General features: G+C 46.5%; 1 protein-coding gene across 1 annotated transcript in view; it reads left to right on the forward strand.

The window, feature by feature from the left end:
* The first annotated feature begins 3,486 nt into the window (after positions 1 to 3,486).
* Positions 3,487 to 19,371, forward strand: part of nell2a (neural EGFL like 2a) — a 70,606-nt gene continuing 54,721 nt past the window's right edge. The window contains exons 1-5 of the mRNA XM_080842390.1: positions 3,487 to 3,822; positions 4,047 to 4,178; positions 12,252 to 12,402; positions 13,886 to 14,059; positions 14,203 to 14,299. Coding sequence (XP_080698516.1) covers positions 3,771 to 3,822; positions 4,047 to 4,178; positions 12,252 to 12,402; positions 13,886 to 14,059; positions 14,203 to 14,299 — 606 coding nt within the window. The 5' untranslated portion in view covers positions 3,487 to 3,770. The remainder of the gene's footprint in view (positions 3,823 to 4,046; positions 4,179 to 12,251; positions 12,403 to 13,885; positions 14,060 to 14,202; positions 14,300 to 19,371) is intronic.

Consider the following 19,371-nt stretch of genomic DNA (forward strand, 5'->3'; position numbering starts at 1 on the left):
GGCCCCAAAAGTCAGTTAACATGAAAGCTATTGAAAAAAATTATTTTCCTCATAGGAAACAATGGTATTTATAATCAATGTGGATATACATTGAAATGGGCTAAAGATCCGAATAAATGGTGCCGTATCTTGTTCCTCCCATGTAACCAAAGCCTTATACAAAGTTTGGGCCCCAACAGTCAGTTAACATGAAACCTATTGAAAAAAAAAAATTTCCTCATAGGAAACAATGGTATTTATAATCAATGTGGATATGCATTGAAAAGGGCTACAGATCCGAATAAATGGTGCCGTATCTTGTTCCTCCCATGTAACCAAAGCCTTATACAAAGTTTGGGCCCCAAAAGTCAGTTAACATGAAAGCTATTGAAAAAAATAATTTTCCTCATAGGAAACAATGGTATTTATAATCAATGTGGATGTACATTGAAATGGGCTAAAGATCCGAATATTTGGTGCCGTATCTTGTTCCTCCCATGTAATCAAAGCCTTATACAAAGTTTGGGCCCAAAAAGTCAATTAACATGAAAACTATTGAAAAAAATAATTTTCCTCATAGGAAACAATGGTATTTATAATCAATGTGGATATACATTTAAATGGGCTAAAGATCCGAATAAATGGTGCCGTATCTTGTTCCTCCCATGTAACCAAAGCCTTATACAAACTTTGGGCCCCAACAGTCAGTTCACATGAAAGCTATTGAAAAAAATAATTTTCCTCATAGGAAACAATGGTATTTATAATCAATGTGGATATACATTGAAAAGGGCTACAGATCCGAATAAATGGTGCCGTATCTTGTTCCTCCCATGTAACCAAAGCCTTATACAAAGTTTGGGCCCCAAAAGTCAGTTAACATGAAAGCTATTGAAAAAAATAATTTTCCTCATAGGAAACAATGGTATTTATAATCAATGTGGATATACATTGAAATGGGCTAAAGATCTGAATATTTGGTGCCGTATCTTGTTCCTCCCATGTAATCAAAGCCTTATACAAAGTTTGGGCACAAAAAGTCAGTTAACATGAAAGCTATTGAAAAAAATAATTTTCCTCATAGGAAACAATGGTATTTATAATCAATGTGGATATACATTGAAATGGGCTAAAGATCCGAATATTTGGTGCCGTATCTTGTTCCTCCCATGTAATCAAAGCCTTATACAAAGTTTGGGCCCAAAAAGTCAGTTAACATGAAAGCTATTGAAAAAAATAATTTTCCTCATAGGAAACAATGGTATTTATAATCAATGTGGATATACATTGAAATGGGCTAAAGATCCGAATAAATGGTGCCGTATCTTGTTCCTCCCATGTAACCAAAGCCTTATACAAAGTTTGGGCCCCAACAGTCAGTTAACATGAAAGCTATTGAAAAAAATAATTTTCCTCATAGGAAACAATGGTATTTATAATCAATGTGGATATACATTGAAATGGGCTAAAGATCCGAATAAATGGTGCCGTATCTTGTTCCTCCCATGTAACCAAAGCCTTATACAAAGTTTGGGCCCCAAAAGTCAGTTAACATGAAAGCTATTGAAAAAAAAATATTTTCCTCATAGGAAACAATGGTATTTATAATCAATGTGGATATACATTGAAATGGGCTAAAGATCCAAATAAATGGTGCCGTATCTTGTTCCTCCCATGTAACCAAAGCCTTATAAATAGTTTGGGCCCAAAAGGTCACTAAATGTGAAAGCTATTGAAAAAAGCCATTTTCCACATAGGAAACAATGGTATTCTTAGTGAAAGTGGATATACAATGAAAAGGGCTAAGGTTCTGAATAAATGGTGCCGTATCTTGGTCCTCCTATGTAACCAAAGCCTTGTACATAGTTTGGGCCCAAAAGGTCACTTAATGTGAAAGCTATTGAAAAAAATAATTTTCCACATATGAAACAATGGTATTCTTAGTGAATGTGGATATACACTGAAAAGGGCTAAGGTTCCGAATAAATGGTGCCGTATCTTGGTCGTCCTATGTAACCAAATCCTTGTACATAGTTTGGGCCCAAAAGGTCACTTAATTTGAAAGGTATTGAAAAAAATCATTTTCCTCATAGGATACAATAGGTATTTTGGTGAATGTGGATACATTGAAGTGGGCTAAAGATCAAAATGAATTGTTCCGTATCTTGTTACCCCCATGTAAACTATGCCTTATACAAAGTTTGGGGTCCACGTGACACATACAGTTTTTCTCGATTGCTTTTACCTGCTTAGGTAAACTAGAACCCACTTGGTCTTCATGACTACTTTCTTTGCACAGCAGAAGTCATCTCTTGCAAATGTGTTCATACATTTTCATTGGGTTCACACATTTCTCACACCCTTTTGCAAAACAGTTAACATAGATGTAATTCAAAAACCCCAAACTCTATTGGTTTTCCCGTGCTAAACAAAAGGAAAACGTCTTTTCACAGGTCGTATAGGTTCCTTGCATAAGTCTGAATCACCTGTATGAAACTCCTTTGCACAACTCTTCAAAAATCATTTTCCTCATAGGAAACAATGGTATTTATAGTCAATGTGGATATACATTGAAAAGGGCTAAAGATCTGAATAAATGGTGCCGTATCTTGTTCCTCCCATGTAACCAAAGCCTTATACAAAGTTTGGGCCCCAAAAGTCAGTTAACATGAAAGCTATTGAAAAAAATAATTTTCCTCATAGGAAACAATGGTATTTATAGTCAATGTGGATAGACATTGAAGACGGCTAAAGATCCAAACAAGTGGTGCCGTATCTTGTTCCTACCATGTAACCAAAGCCTTATACAAAGTTTGGGCCCAAAAGGTCACTTATAGAAAAAAAATCCTTATAGAAAAAAAATGTATTTTGGTATTTCTAACCATTTTTCATCGAAGCACTGCTGTTAGATTGGTAATTTAATGAAAAACGGATGCATTTTGGTTTTTCTAACCATTTTGGTTTGTGGTGTGTCAAATGCAGCCAAAGCATGAAAGCTTTAAAAAAAAAAGAAAAAAATGATAGAAAAAAAAAAAATAGAAAAATAATGAAAAAAATCCTTATAGAAAAAAAAAATCCTAATAGAAAAAAAAATATTTTGGTATTTCTAACCATTTTGCATCGAAGCGCTGCTGTCAGAGTGGTAATTTCATGAAAATGGATGTAGAGTGGTAATTTAATGACGGTCCCTAAGCGCATTAGCGCCCCTGGTGTCCTCTCAATTGGTACTGCATGGTTTTGGCGAATATGCGAATCTGTCGAATATGGAACCTGAAACTAACTTCACAGCAGTACAGATTAGTCGGATCAGCTCTCCTGTTCCTGCAGCTCTCAAAGGCACACCCCAAAGTAATTTACTTACACAGAAATGTCTGACTGCGGAGCGAAGCAGTAAATACCCACCAGGGGGCTTCAGTTGCCTTGAAAGATAGTCTTCACTTCACCATTCCAAATATGAGCGCGCAGTTTGCTTGGACTAGTGGCAGTGGCTGGTTATGCTGAAAGGCGAGTGAGCAGCGGACTGGTGCAGCTGGCATAGTATCACACCTCCTACATCCACCTCCTGTGCCGAGGGCAAACGGACTGTATAAGCGGACCATATGTTATTGGAATAATTTTGAATGGACAGCATTGTCTTCGTGTAATTGGTGTAATCCCCCCCAAAGTTCTGGTGATGCGGCAGACAGTATTCCAGGATATGTGAAGCGCTGGTGTGATAACATCGTTCGCATGTGATTCTACAAGATAGCATTCTGAACAGGGACAAAACATGGACTAATCTTGACTTCATAATGGGATTTCATAGACTTTTTCTTGCGCTCGGGCTATTTTGTATTTCTTCAGGTAAGATAAAGATCTACTAATTGCTTCTGAGTGTTGCGCAAGAAAAATGACCAGGGCGATTTTAACTGTATGGCGTTATCGAAACTATCACAGTATCTTCGACATGTAACTCAGTATGATTGCTTATGTATACCTTAGTGTTTTGTACTTTGGATGTTAGACCTAATCGATGTGTAATTTTAAACCTGAATTGTTGTAATTATTTGTGTGCCCGTGCCTTTCAGTTTGGGGATTTGGGGTTGACCCAGCCTTACGCATCAACGTCTTCAGTGAGCTGTTGCTCGGAGAGACTGCTTTTGAGGGAGTCTCGCAGGTTCAAGGCTTCCACGACGAGTCCAGAGCTTTCCTTTTTCAAGGTAACCCCAGATCTTTGCAGTCTTTCATTACGTGGATGGAATATTTTAGAAAACTTATGAGATCGTGGTGAAAACTGTTTCCTGTGTCTCAGCAGTTTGAAACCTATATCAAATTAGTTTTTGAGACGGGAGGGTTATAAATAGGTCAAATATTTTTTATTAAAAAAATTGACTAATGACGGAAATAATAATTTCGGAAACTAGTATTTAATTGTCATAGACAACCCTATCGAATTTCATAAACTCAATGAACATATACTTAAAGAACCATACAGGCCTCAAACACACACACAACCATAATGGTAACATAGTAACTGTTTTCAATATGCCTAGAATGACATGTGTCATGTTGTGCTACTAGATGTAGTTGGGAGCTGAAATGGGCCATGGCCTAAAGAAAACAGTCATCTATTGTGGAAACAAAGAACACTCTCAACCAGGAGATACACCAAAACACAGAGAAAGAGACCACAGAGCAGAGCATTTGCCCTAATTGGATTATTTGTCAGACAATAGATGGTGTCCTAGAAAAGAGAGCATGAATCATGCTATGTATCCAAGTAGTGGGTGCCTACTAATGAGCCCATAGAATTTCAGACAGTATAAGTGTCATGGCTGACAGCAAGACACTTCAGTTAGGAGAGATATTGGTCGCAGAATGTTGGTTATTCATTATGAATGCAGTGGGGGGTGGGAGGGGGGGTGGGAGGGGGGGTGGGAAGTAATCATGTGTTGTAAGTAATCATGCTCAAGCCTTGTGTTGTTAGTAGTGCTGCCAGCCTACAACAAATACTTAGCATTATAGTAAGTCTTTTATTTGCACAATCACGCATGCTTAAGGCATAAAGTTGGAGGTTATTTTCTTTATGAGAACACAATGTCCATGGAATAACTTGATGTTGGCATCATACTTATAGGCAGGGCAACTGTCATTTGTTGTCTGGCAATGAAAGTGAAATAGCAGTGTCACAAACCAGTGTGTCAGTGCCGCTCTCTCTGTGACTATTCAAAAATTGCTGTTTATCACCGCCAACCCAGGGAATTATGATCAGATGTCAACCTATTGCCTGTCCTATCATGCCGTCTTTATTATATTGTGCAGGAGACACAACAGTCTCATCCCTTGCTTGTCACATCTTTGATGCTGTGTTGATTTCCTCTGGGATACACAAAACAGCAGTGCTGCTTGTTTATGGGGGAAAAAATAGAAGCTTGACTTCAGATATTTACACACAGCGTTGTCGGATCAGTTATATTACCTGTGGTCGTCTCCTGACGTGTAATACAAGCATGGTTTTCTGGCTTAACCTGCATGTTCTTGCAGTCTGTGGCCTGTCATTGGCATGCCTTGTCATGCCATGAGACAATAATCTACATTGTACCTGAAGCTAAGAGAAAGAGGGTAAGGGCATATATCTTCTTTGCAATTGCCCCACAGCAGGTGACTGTCCAATTTAGCTAGCTTTCTAGCTCATCAAAACTGTTGGCTTTATTTCCTCTGAAAATCACCAGACAATGGAGTGTCCGTGACCTCCAATAATATTCAATACATTTGAATCCTTTTGGTCAAAAGACATTGAATAGTCTCATGATGGGATTGTGACAGATTGTCCTATGCTTAATTAGCAGCAGCCCCTCCAAGATCTTGTGAGGGTTTGTTGTGATTGTTTGTTGTGTGATTGTGATTGAAGTGACTGAATTTGCTACGGGAATTCTGAAAAATTGTGGTTAAAATTGCAATGATTTTGAGTTTTTTTTTTTTTCTTTTCCTGTGGGAATTCCTAACAATGCTTCCACCTGGATCTTGCGAGGGTTTGTTGTGATTGTTATAGCCAATAGTAACTTGCTGTGGGAAATCTTAAAGAGTGAGGTTAACATTTTTTGTTAAATAAAATCAATCTCAAATAATGCAGAAATTCCATGAGCTTGCGTAATTATGAGTTGCAGAATTATTATGATAATAAGAGAAAATTGCAGCCTGCAATTCCGAGAGGTCCTTGAGTTTGTGTAATCACAAGATTGCTAAAGCCTGGAGGGACTTAGTGACCTGCCTTTGGTGTGTGGCAGACTATGCATCTGGCTGAGAGTGCCTGTTGTGCTGGCAGGTATGAGTGGTCAGTGTCCTCTTTCAGTGGTCATTTAGGATATCTCTCTACAAGGTTGGGTAGGCAATGTATTTCAGAAGCATTGTTTTTGTTATATTCCTTGAAATTCTCTTTACATCCCGACAGCAATGAATAAATGAAATGCTCCGACAATAAAGTATAAACATTCTGTCATCTAAGACAGTCGCAGGGCTGTAAAAAGCCTGTCTAGTCATTTCTTTCTACTTCTGTCTTTCTTTTGCGAGTGCAAAATGCTGTAGGCATAACATAGGGTGGGACTGGATGTACTTTCTCTGCCCTTCTCATGCGACTGGCTCCCTAGGTTTAGCTACATGTCTACCTGCCTAGCCTTTTTGTTGTCTATGGCCTAGCCTTCTGTAATACTCTGATCATGTGCAATGATGCAGGGCAGAGTGCACACATGTAGACAGGTAGGTAGGTAGACAGGCAGGTAGGCCATCCAGTCATTTCATTTGGGCTGAATCCAATGGTTGGACAGCCTTTTTACAGCCCTGTGACTGCCACAGATGGCAGATTTTGTATTTTTATTGTCAGAGCATTTAATATATTCATTGCTGTTGGGATGTAAAGAGAATTTTAATAAATAAATAATAATAAAAAAAATGCTTCAGAAATACATTGCCTACCCTATCTTTAAGTACACTTAGGGGCTATCTCTGCCACACCTAGCATTTGATGGGGTCTAATGAACTGGATAGTGCCATGCTAGCACTAACAGCATGACATTGCCACACTCATTAGATGGCAAGCTGAATGAATCTGCAGACGTGCCAACGGGTGAGTGGGTGAGATTGAAGAAACACACACACACACACACACACACACACACACACACACACACACACACACACACACACACACACACACACACACACACACACACACACACACACACACACACACACACACACACACACACACACACACACACATACACACACACAGAGGTGAGTCTGCATTACAAACACACACACACACACCCATATACAGTATATACACAACTGAACACAAACAGAAAATGTTATTTTATTGCTGGCTTGTGTGAGGGCTCCATGACTGACATTACAAGAGAATGCTTCTGGGACTGACATGCTGAAATGAAGCATGAACAGCCTTTGGCTAGGTAAGCTTTAGCTACAGTAATTGGGGAATGTGGCAGAGATGCTGTTTAGAGATATAACTTGTGAGGAGAGAGGAACCACAGGGATGGTGTAAGCGTGTGTGTGTACTTGTATGTCAGGGGCGGGGTGAGGTGGGTCAAAATGGGGCAATGCCACCTCAGATAAAATTCTGCCCCATCGTTTTTTGCTTGGTAAAGTCCGATAATCATGCCGGATAAAATGTCCAGTAATGCTCAGACAAAACATAAAGTTCTGGTCAGCCAAACCATGTTTTGCTAATGTTAACAGATAAACAATGTAGAGGATTTATCATAGTGCCATTGCTTTGATAATAATATTGTTTTGTTGCAGTCTATAACTTGCAGCATAGCCCTATAGGTGATGAAAGAAAAATGGTTTGCTTTATGGTATGCAAGAAATATAGTGTCTAGCTAGCAACAGTACAATGCATTTCTGTGGTCCTCATCTCAGAATGTTTGAAAAGTGTGCATTTAAATATAGTGTTTATTTTTATCCCATTAGCTGGATAGTTTGACAGGTTTTGATTGCATCAAATTAGAGTAATTAGTGTTGAGCATGATCGTGTTGCGAACCCTACATATCCAACTGTCAACCCCAAGATGACATGCAGCAACATTCCAACTGATTTGAGGACGTTGTCATTCTTTCGTCAACCTAGCTATGGCACATTATTGGCCCAATACATTATATTAGTATTTGCAATAGAGAGTGGATGTAGGTTATTTCGTACAATCTCGAAATTACATATTAAAAAGTGTTACAGTCGACTCGGTTCTCCCCTATTATGTCCATTGCGCCTGCATCACTTTGACTCAGACCAATCTAACACTAGAATATGTTGGCCCCCTTACAAATCTCAAATGCCCCCTCAGTCATTGCACCCTGCAGCCGGCCCTGCTGTATGTATGTGGTTGTTTACATGTTACACAAGGCTGTGATCTTACAGAAAGTTCTCAAGTGTCATTCTCACACGTGTCCATCATAATGCAGTCAGTTTTTTTTGCTGTACCAGTGTATGTGGCTCCTTGACTGCCTCATTCCGATGCCAATCTCGCTCCCTCAGTGCCAAGTGTGACACCAGTGAGTGACCTCAGATCAGTTTCACTTTTAATTGCTGCCGCAGCATGAGAACATGCAGCGTGTTGGCTGCCCAAAACTCTGGCTGAAGTGGAGCTGTTGGCGTGATGTAGTCGTCAGGCAATCAAGAGTGGGTTGGAAGGACATTAGGTACCTTTTGGAGGGCAGACGCAGTGCTTGTGGCATGTTGGTGTGCGCCTCTGACTGGAATTGTAGTAGTAACGGGGGGGGGGGGGGGGGGGGGGGGGGGGGGGTGCAATAGAAGACACCCAGACTTTCTATGGGATCTTGCCAAGCAAAACAGGAGGCGTCTCTGTCAAACCCGGAAAAAAAACAAGAGCCACCAACAACAAGCACTGAATCGCTCCCCAGTTAAATGAAAAAACACCAGCCTGAAGCCTCTGACTAATTTGGTGCAGCCGCGCCGGTGACAGCTCCTTGGAAGGTGAATGAGGAATTTGTTTTTTAGCAGTCTCAGGTCAATCTGATCCTTTTGTGCCAGAGCTGCTGATGCGAGTGCGATATAACCCTCTTTTCTGTGCACAAATAATGGCACTGTATGTGTGACAGTGTGTAGAGTCAGTGTCATGCTCTCGCTGACAGTCATTGCAGAGCTGTATGAAGACTTAAGGGTGAAGTGCTGCCCCAGCAGTTTTGGAAGGTGCCCTTGGCATAACGGGTTTATTTGTTCCAGAGGAATGCGGACACAGACTAGCTGATTGCTTGAACGGCGAGCACAAAACCTGCAGAGCGGCCAAGTTTTCTAATGGAGGCTTGAGTTTGATAGTTTTTGTGGCTGTGTATTTTTTTCATGAATATTTTAGGGGTAGTCTCAGAGTCTGAGAATTAAGTACGCAATAACAGATGTCTTTTGGTAGACGTCAAGGTTTTGTTCGCATCATACTACAAAAATATTTGTGCTTTCCAAACAGTAGTTGGCTTTGTAAGGTGTTTTTTCTTTGTTTTTCACAGCTGGAGTTTTAATAAATACAAACACAACATGTATTTCCAAACTGGATAATTAACCTTCAGCAGTAAAAGGAATACAAAATGAATGTCCAATTTTATTTTGAATGCTTCAAGTTTTTGAGGCTCTACCTTGGCTTTCCCATAGAGTAAATTTCTCTTACTTACATTTCATTGCCCTCCTTCATTCTCTCTTTTTGTTCTCGTTTGCTTGGATGATGGAATGCCAGCAGGAAACAAAGGAAGCCCTAACGTAAGAGCACACCTCCACCAGACAATAAACCCTCCAGATCAGCTTGTCAGTGTTCATGGGGATTGTGCTCATCTCTGTGCAAAGACTAGCTTGAGAAAAGGCAGTGAAAAGTAAATATATTGCTTGACTTTTTTTCCGATTAGCATGAGTCCAAAGTGGTCGAATCTGCTGCCTAGTGTTAAACCGTTAAAACGGCACGTCCTGAGGATGAGATTAGTCAGACTGTCAGTTTGCTGCCTAGAGCGTTGTTCCCAGGGTAAGGTAACAAAGCCTGTAGTTCTGTGGTTTGTGGTTTTCCTATACTTGACTGTTCAAGTTTTAATCCAAGTCTCCATGAGTGGAATACGAAAAGTGTTTTGACTTTTGCTTCCTGATATGACAGCCTGGGTGCAATGATGATATGATTGAATTACCATATGTGCAATTTTCAATCTCCCTTTTAAGTATTAAATTAGACACTTTGAGCAGGTGGTCACCCCCTGCCAAGACCTGCCAATGAATAATTGACCAGCGCCGTACTCAAGCATCATATTGATTTAGCTGTGGCGAGCCTGACCCTCATAGGAGGGGAAGAGAAATTAATTTATTCAGACGGCTTTTTCCTTCCTCTTTTTTTTTGGAGCAAGGGTAATTGAACATCCTCTCGGGCTTTTGTTGGCAGTGTGGTGTGTATGAACCCTGTAGTAGCAACCATCTCTGTGGAGTCACAGCGGGTTTTGATTCAGGTGTTCCTGCGGACGGTGGTTCTCACCAGTCAAGCTCTGCTCCGCTCCATGATGTTGAGCCTGTGGTTTTGGTTAGAGATCAAAGAGGAGATCTCCTCTGCCGGAGAGCCTAGTGATGGAGCTCTCCAGGCAGACAGACGCAGCGTGGCCGTTCGGTCCCATTGTGTCTGGAAATAAGAAGACGGTGACTGTCATCTGCTAGTCAAAATAAGGCTGGAAAGTTACCCCTAATGCTTTTGTTTGTTACTCTAGTTTTTTTTTTATGCAATGTGTTCAATGTTCAAGTATCTATTGTAATTCAAGTATGTTTGTGATGGACAGAAAGAGCCAGTCCACCTTAGTCACATCTGTCTTATCAGAGATGGCGTGGTGTCCGTGGGCTGGAGGTGGCATGTTGGTGCTGAGGAACAATGCTGTTGCCAGCTGTTGCTGGTGAACATGAAACTGTGCCATGAATCAACCCCTTTGATGTCACTGCTTCTGAGAAATGTGATCATTTAATGATGCATCTGTTTAAGTGGTGTAGAAATGTTGGAGCTGGCACTACAATGAAATGTTAGAGAGAAGAGGCGAAGGCTTCCAAGAGATCACAAGTCCCTACTGCTCCTGAAGAAGATACAAAATCGAAGGAAAATCTTTAAAAAATCGTTTGAAAAAAGAATGATTAAGTATTAATGATTAAGTATTTATAAATAGACGTAACACACTCGTAAAGCATTATGATGCTGTAGTATAAGCCCTACACAACTGAATGCTTGTATGCTTTTGGCTCATTTGGCATAAAGAGCATTTAGTGAATAAACAGCATTTGACATAAGGAAAAGATGTCATCAGTGCCAAGTTTTTCATTATACATTCTGATACTTAAAGCTTTATTGGCTTTTACTGGAACACTGAAATGTTTTATGAGTGCTGTTTTTACTATGTATATAGTAGTTATATTAACTTATGTCAATAATACTATACAGATGGATTGGTAAATGTAGGTTTTAAGAGAGTAGAGAGTGGAAAGTATTCACGAAACATAACTAGATCACTAAAGTATTATAGTACTGCTAAAAGTAATCTATTACCTCACATTTATGAAAAAAGGGGATTCATCTTTTAAAAAGATCAAATTAAAGGCACCTTTAATATGACAGACTCATGTCTTTTTATAATAAGGGTGGCATTTTGTTGCTGCTGCAGTCCACAGGTGCTGAGCAGGTGCTACGTAAATATGATCTGTCTACAACCTGTAAATCCGCTGCTAATACGCACATTAATAATGAATTAAATCATGCTTTTGAAAAAATACTAAATGTTGACCTAACCTAGAAAAACTATGACAGGGGAACTGCCTGCAGGGAAACCCTTAAAAATGTAGAGTAGTGGGAGTTTTTTTTATTCCAACCATTCACATGAGTTTTGCATTCGACTCCTGATACCAGCTACTGGCTCTATTTCCAAGAGAGTTATTACCTTATCACAAGGCCTTGCTGCATGGAAAAACAGGACAGCAGTACTCACACCACTTGTAAACACAACAGTTTTATGTCATCATTTACATTAATATTTCTACATTTATTGACGTTCGCTATCATTTTTGAAAATTGTTTAATTAAAAATGTCAAGTTCCTTGAAGGGACTTACACTATAATGACTAGTTATTTAGCCTCCAGTCTCCAGTCTTCAGACTCTTTCCACTGTTTGCATGGATATGGATTTGTGTAAACTTACAACGAAAGTGTCTCAACAGTGTGAATTAGGTAAGAATATTGAGTTATCATTTTTCTCTCCCATAGGTGCGTCCCGGAATGTGAGAGCGACAGAGGATGTGGCAGAGCGCATGCTTCGGAAGCTGAAGAATAAGACTGAGTTCACTGTTGTGGCCACCCTCAAACAGGAGCATCTCAACTCTGGGGTCATCTTCTCCATCCATCATGCTGACCAAAGGTGGAGTACAGCCACCCTAATGTTATTCTTCCCTGTATGGTTAGACTTGGTGAAATAGTCTTCTTACTACGAAGTTTCCGGATGTCTTGTTTGGAATTTTGTCTGGAATAACTAAGCTAAGGTAGAATCTTTTCATGAGAATCAGTTTGTCAGATAGTGTCACCTTTGACAAAATCCCCATATTACCAGTTCTCATGTCCATCTCTGTAGGATAAATGAATATTATCTCACAATACCTTTGTAAACAGTATAACTAACTACCCAGACCAAAGGCCAATGTGCTATTCACCTGTATTTGATTTCCATTACCATTCATTCTCCTGCAATGTTTTCTTGTTCACCATGGGCTAATTTTCTGCAAGAGGTAGCTTTTGTCCCATGGCTCTTTGAAGTGACCCAGTGCCGTTTTCTTGTAGAGTAATTTGGAAATGGCACAACTGCTTTGATCATTTTCTCTCTATTGTAAATTGACGGTAAAGGGGTGCTCCACTGCCCATAATTGAATGCCATTCTAATACAAAAGCTGAAACATATTGACTGAGAAGGGACTATTATTTGGTGCTCCATAGCTTTAGACTGAGAGTTAGATGTAATATAACAAAGCTGTATGTATGTATGTCTTGATAGAACTGTTCACATTTTAATCAGTGCAGAATAAAGACCTTTATAGCTGTTAATTACTTCACATCCTATGCTGATTAGCAGTCTGGAACTGTTTTACTCTATGCTCTGTTGTACAGTAACATAATGACAAGGTTTTTATTGATATTCCTTGCCATTGCTGGATCCTCACTCCAAACCAAAACCCTGCATAGCAAGAAGAAAAACTAATTAGATCCAGTTTGTAGATAAATCAACAGCCACATATCTGTAATTGGCTTTTTTCAAATAATGCTTTCAAGCAAGGTCTAAAAAAGAATGGTCTGTTATATGTTAAGAGCCAGTTGATGACTGTTTTGGCAGCCTTTGTCCATTAGTGTCACTCTACAGAGTGAATCTCAATAGGACCGTAGTGGCCCTGCTGAATAACAATGCTTAGATGATCTTTACGTTTTCTGTCTTATTCTCTGTCTTCACAGTGCATACACACATGGCCTTTGTCTTTGTACACATGCAGCATACAAATCTATGGTGCTAGTGCAGTGAGCTGCAGCAGGTGATTTGGGACATCTTTCAGGTCTCCGGAGATGGGAATACATATGGTACATCTTTTGAGAAGATGTACACATCTATCATCATTAGGACAGAGCCCGAGGTTCTCCTCGTGGCATTGTACCTGAGGGACCGTGTTTCTGTCTTCTGTTTGAGGGGAGAACATGAAATATCCCCCATGTTGCCACTGCTGCCGCTGCCGCCGCTTTTAAGGCTTCTTCGCTCTAGTTTTGTCTGCTGTTTCCCTTGACCTTGTCTGCACCTTTACAAGTGTTTAATCAGGTTTTGGCTGTATCTATTGTCATGTGTGTCGTTATGTGTTCCTCTCCAGGTTCTTGGAGCTGGAGAGCAGCGGGCAGAGGAATGAGGTGCGTCTCCACTTTCGGACCCAGGGCAAGCAGGCCCACACGGAGACCTTCCCCTACACTCTGGCTGATGGCCAGTGGCACAAAGTATCGCTGGCCGTCAGCGCCTCTCATGTGATCCTGCATGTGGATTGCAACAGGTAGGCAAAATGGAGGACTCACTGGCTACAGCAATTATGGGATCATGAATTAATGATTTTCTAACATAGATAACATAACATGACATTTAAAGAAACCGACTTTATTATGATTTGTAGCACTTTGTTCTCGGCTGTTTCCTTAGAATCTATGAGAGAGTGGTGGATGTCCCATCCATGGATATTCCTGAAGGGACATCATTCTGGCTGGGACAAAGAAATGGTGCACATGGATTCTTTAAGGTATGGCACAGTGTTGCATTTGTATTTCAATGAACCATGAACAAGAAGTTACACCTCCGGTTATTTTCTTCTTTAACGCTCACAGTTTAGTGATGAATTATTTTCCCTGAAATAAATGCATTCAATTTAACTTTCATCTTCTTGCAGAGAGCTCATAAAAAGGACATTTACACCAAATAACCTTGCAGCACTGAAAGGAGGAACAAAGTGATCACTTCAAATAGCTCATTAAAACAGGTGTTAGGTTCCGTAGGGAGGGAAAAGAGACCCAATAGCAGACCCAAATTGCTGGCAAAACTTGTGTTTATTTGTCCACAAACAGGTTACCAAAAAGGGTTCAAAAAGTCAAAACATAAAAGATGCAAAAAGTCAGAGTCCAAAAGGTAACACACAAAAGATCCAAAAACAAAGCAGGCAGAGCAAAAGAGAAAAATACAAAAACCAAGAACTTATCTCACACCGGCAGATAATCAGGGAAGGTGGAAGAGTTAAACTCTAGAATCACGGACAGACAGACAGACAGAGTCTTTCATACAGACTTTAAGTGACGATCAGACATGGAACACTGGGGAGACTGAACTTAAATACTAGAAGGGAGACATTCAATTGGTGGGAAACAAACAGGGGACAGGAGAAACTAATTAAGACAATGAGTGGACTGATTAACGGACAGGTGTGGTTATTGGTGACAGGGAATCCAGGAAGTGACAGAGGGCAGGTGGGGGCGGAGTCTTAGGACAAAACAGAAAACACATGGCATAACAAAAACACAAAGAGCACACGTAAAAACAAACGCAGGGAAACACATGGAGAACACACACAAGAAACACGAGACAAAACAGGCAAACACAAAATGGACCGAGCAGGATCCTGACAGTACCCCCTCCCTAAGGGCCGGATTCCAGACGGCCTTTGCAAAACCTGAAAGAGTCCGCGTAGGGTGGGTGGAGGGGGTCAAGGGCAAGGCAGGTGGGCAGAAAGCTGGACACAGACCACGGGTCAGGAAGCTAGCCGGGTGGACGACCGAAGAGCCTGGTGGATGACCGGGTGGGTGGACAATCATGGGCAGAGTGTCTGGCGGCCGACCGGACGAGCGGCCAAACAGGGGCAGAGTGTCTGGTGGCCGGCCGGATGAGGACCCAAACAGGGGCAGAGTATCTGGTGGCCGGCTGGATGAGGACCCAAACAGGGGCAGAGTATCTGGTGGCTGGCCGGATGAGGGCCCGAACAGGGGCAGAGTATCTGGTGGCCACCCGGATGGGGACCCAAACAGGGGCAGAGTATCTGGTGGCCGGCCGGATGAGTGGTCAGACAGGGGCAGAGTCTTTGGCAGTTGGCCGGGTGGACGCCCCGAATGAGGCAGGCGACTGGGAGCCTTGTTGGGGGCGAGGAGGTCACAACACGCCTCCTCGACCAGGATAGGAACACCTGGGACAGGGGCGCCTGGGGTGCTCGGGACAGGAGCGCTCGGGACAGGGGCAGGAGAACCTGGGACAGGGACACAGGTGCCTGGGATAGGGACACCTGGGACAAGGACAAGAGAACCTGGGACAGGGGCACAGGAGACATGGGCACAGGAGACATGGGCACAGGAGACATGGGCACAGGAGACATGGGCACAGGAGACATGGGCACAGGAGACATGGGCACTCGAGGCAGGGGCAGTCAGGGCACTGGAGACAGGGGCAGTCAGGGCACTGGAGACAGGGGCAGTCAGGGCACTGGAGACAGGGGCAGTCAGGGCACTGGAGACAGGGGCAGTCAGGGCACTGGAGACAGGGGCAGTCGGGGCACTGGAGACAGGGGCAGTCGGGGCACTGGAGACAGGGGCAGTCGGGGCACTGGAGACAGGGGCAGTCGGGGCACTGGAGACAGGGGCAGTCGGGGCACTGGAGACAGGGGCAGTCGGGGCACTGGAGACAGGGGCAGTCGGGGCACTGGAGACAGGGGCAGTCGGGGCACTGGAGACAGGGGCAGCCGGGGCACTGGAGACAGGGGCAGCCGGGGCACTGGAGACAGGGGCAGCCGGGGCGCTGCGGACAGGGGCAGCCGGGACGCTGCGGACAGGGGCAGCCGGGACGCTGCGGACAGGGGCAGCCGGGACGCTGCGGACAGGGGCAGCCGGGACGCTGCGGACAGGGGCAGCCGGGACGCTGCGGACAGGGGCAGCCGGGACGCTGCGGACAGGGGCAGCCGGGACGCTGCGGACAGGGGCAGCCGGGACGCTGCGGACAGGGGCAGCCGGGACGCTGCGGACAGGGGCAGCCGGGACGCTGCGGACAGGGGCAGCCGGGACGCTGCGGACAGGGGCAGCCGGGACGCTGCGGACAGGGGCAGCCGGGACGCTGCGGACAGGGGCAGCCGGGACGCTGCGGACAGGGGCAGCCGGGACGCTGCGGACAGGGGCAGTCGGGACGCTGCGGACAGGGGCAGTCGGGACGCTGCGGACAGGGGCAGTCGGGACGCTGCGGACAGGGGCAGTCGGGACGCTGCGGACAGGGGCAGTCGGGACGCTGCGGACAGGGGCAGTCGGGACACTGCGGACAGGGGCAGTCGGGACACTGCGGACAGGGGCAGTCGGGACACTGCGGACAGGGGCAGTCGGGACACTGCGGACAGGGGCAGTCGGGACACTGCGGACAGGGGCAGTCGGGACACTGCGGACAGGGGCAGTCGGGACACTGCGGACAGGGGCAGTCGGGACACTGCGGACAGGGGCAGTCGGGACACTGCGGACAGGGGCAGTCGGGACACTGCGGACAGGGGCAGTCGGGACACTGCGGACAGGGGCAGTCGGGACACTGCGGACAGGGGCAGTCGGGACACTGCGGACAGGGGCAGTCGGGACACTGCGGACAGGGGCAGTCGGGGCACTGGAGACAGGGGCAGTCGGGGCACTGGAGACAGGGGCAGTCGGGGCACTGGAGACAGGGGCAGTCGGGGCACTGGAGACAGGGGCAGTCGGGGCACTGGAGACAGGGGCAGTCGGGGCACTGGAGACAGGGGCAGTCGGGGCACTGGAGACAGGGGCAGTCGGGGCACTGGAGACAGGGGCAGTCGGGGCACTGGAGACAGGGGCAGCCGGGGCACTGGAGACAGGGGCAGCCGGGGCACTGGAGACAGGGGCAGCCGGGGCGCTGCGGACAGGGGCAGCCGGGACGCTGCGGACAGGGGCAGCCGGGACGCTGCGGACAGGGGCAGCCGGGACGCTGCGGACAGGGGCAGCCGGGACGCTGCGGACAGGGGCAGCCGGGACGCTGCGGACAGGGGCAGCCGGGACGCTGCGGACAGGGGCAGCCGGGACGCTGCGGACAGGGGCAGCCGGGACGCTGCGGACAGGGGCAGCCGGGACGCTGCGGACAGGGGCAGCCGGGACGCTGCGGACAGGGGCAGCCGGGACGCTGCGGACAGGGGCAGCCGGGACGCTGCGGACAGGGGCAGCCGGGACGCTGCGGACAGGGGCAGCCGGGACGCTGCGGACAGGGGCAGCCGGGACGCTGCGGACAGGGGCAGCCGGGACGCTGCGGACAGGGGCAGTCGGGACGCTGCGGACAGGGGCAGTCGGGACGCTGCGGACAGGGGCAGTCGGGACACTGCGGACAGGGGCAGTCGGGACACTGCGGACAGGGGCAGTCGGGACACTGCGGACAGGGGCAGTCGGGACACTGCGGACAGGGGCAGTCGGGACACTGCGGACAGGGGCAGTCGGGACACTGCGGACAGGGGCAGTCGGGACACTGCGGACAGGGGCAGTCGGGACACTGCGGACAGGGGCAGTCGGGACACTGCGGACAGGGGCAGTCGGGACACTGCGGACAGGGGCAGTCGGGACACTGCGGACAGGGGCAGTCGGGACACTGCGGACAGGGGCAGTCGGGACACTGCGGACAGGGGCAGTCGGGACACTGCGGACAGGGGCAGTCGGGACACTGCGGATAGGGGCAGTCGGGACACTGCGGACAGGGGCATGGAATGACTCTGGGGCTAGAGCAAAAGCTCTGCGAGGTGCAGGGGTAGGCCGGGTTGCTGGAGCTGACGCTGGAGCTAGAGCCCTGCGAGGTGCAGGGGTAGGCCGGGTTGCTGGAGCTGGAGATGCCTGGGCAGAAGCAGGAGTGGCTGCAGTGGATGCAGGAGGAGCAGCTGCAGGAGACGCAGCAGCAGGGGTAGCAGCTGCGGGGGCAGCAGCAGCAGGAGCTGTAGGAGAGCGGAATGGCTCAGGGGCTGAAGTCCGACGAGGCGCAGGAGTCAGCCGGGCATCTGGGGCCCGAAGAGGTGCAGGGGTCAGCCGGGGAGCTGGAGCTCGAAGAGGTGCAGGGTTAAGCCGGGAAGCTGGAGCTCGAAGAGGTGCAGGGGTCAGCCGGGGAGCTGGAGCTCGAAGAGGTGCAGGGGTCAGCCGGGGAGCTGGAGCTCGAAGAGGTGCAGGGGTCAGCCGGGGAGCTGGAGCTCGAAGAGGTGCAGGGTTCAGCCGGGAAGCTGGAGCTCGAAGAGGTGCAGGGGTCAGCCGGGGAGCTGGAGCTCGAGGAGGTGCAGGGGTCAGCCGGGAAGCTGGAGCTTGAAGAGGTGCAGGAGTCAGCTGGGGGGCGGACGCTGGACGAGGAGCAGGGGTTAACTGGGGAGCTGGAGCAGGAGTCGTGTCCGCCATTTCCAGCTCATCGGTGTAGATGAAGTGCTGATCACGCATGAAATAACCCCCACCGATCCACCCACCGGGCTCACAGTGGAGTGTTGGAACGGGGATCCGGCAGGGTGCTGGCACTGGCCCTGGTGTGAGAGGTGCAGGAGGTGCTGGAGATGGAGTCTTAGGTGCGGGAGCAACGGGGGCGACGGCGGTCATCTGAGCAGGGGCGGAAGCTGTGTCCATCTCTTCCTCCTCATCCGAGTCATCCTCAGAGTCATAGGCCTCCCAGTCATCAGCACTGGCTGGCTTCTCAAAAAAGCGGTCCCCCAATATAAAGCCCCCATCGATCCACTCGCTGACATCCTCCTCAATATCATAAGGGGGTGCTGGAAGCGGAGGGGACGAGAACAGAGGTGGCGTTCTGAATGGGGTTGGACGGATGGCCAACCGACTA

The sequence above is a fragment of the Sprattus sprattus genome (genome assembly GCF_963457725.1).
Source record: "Sprattus sprattus genome assembly, chromosome: 7".
Taxonomy (NCBI): Eukaryota; Metazoa; Chordata; class Actinopteri; order Clupeiformes; family Clupeidae; genus Sprattus; species Sprattus sprattus.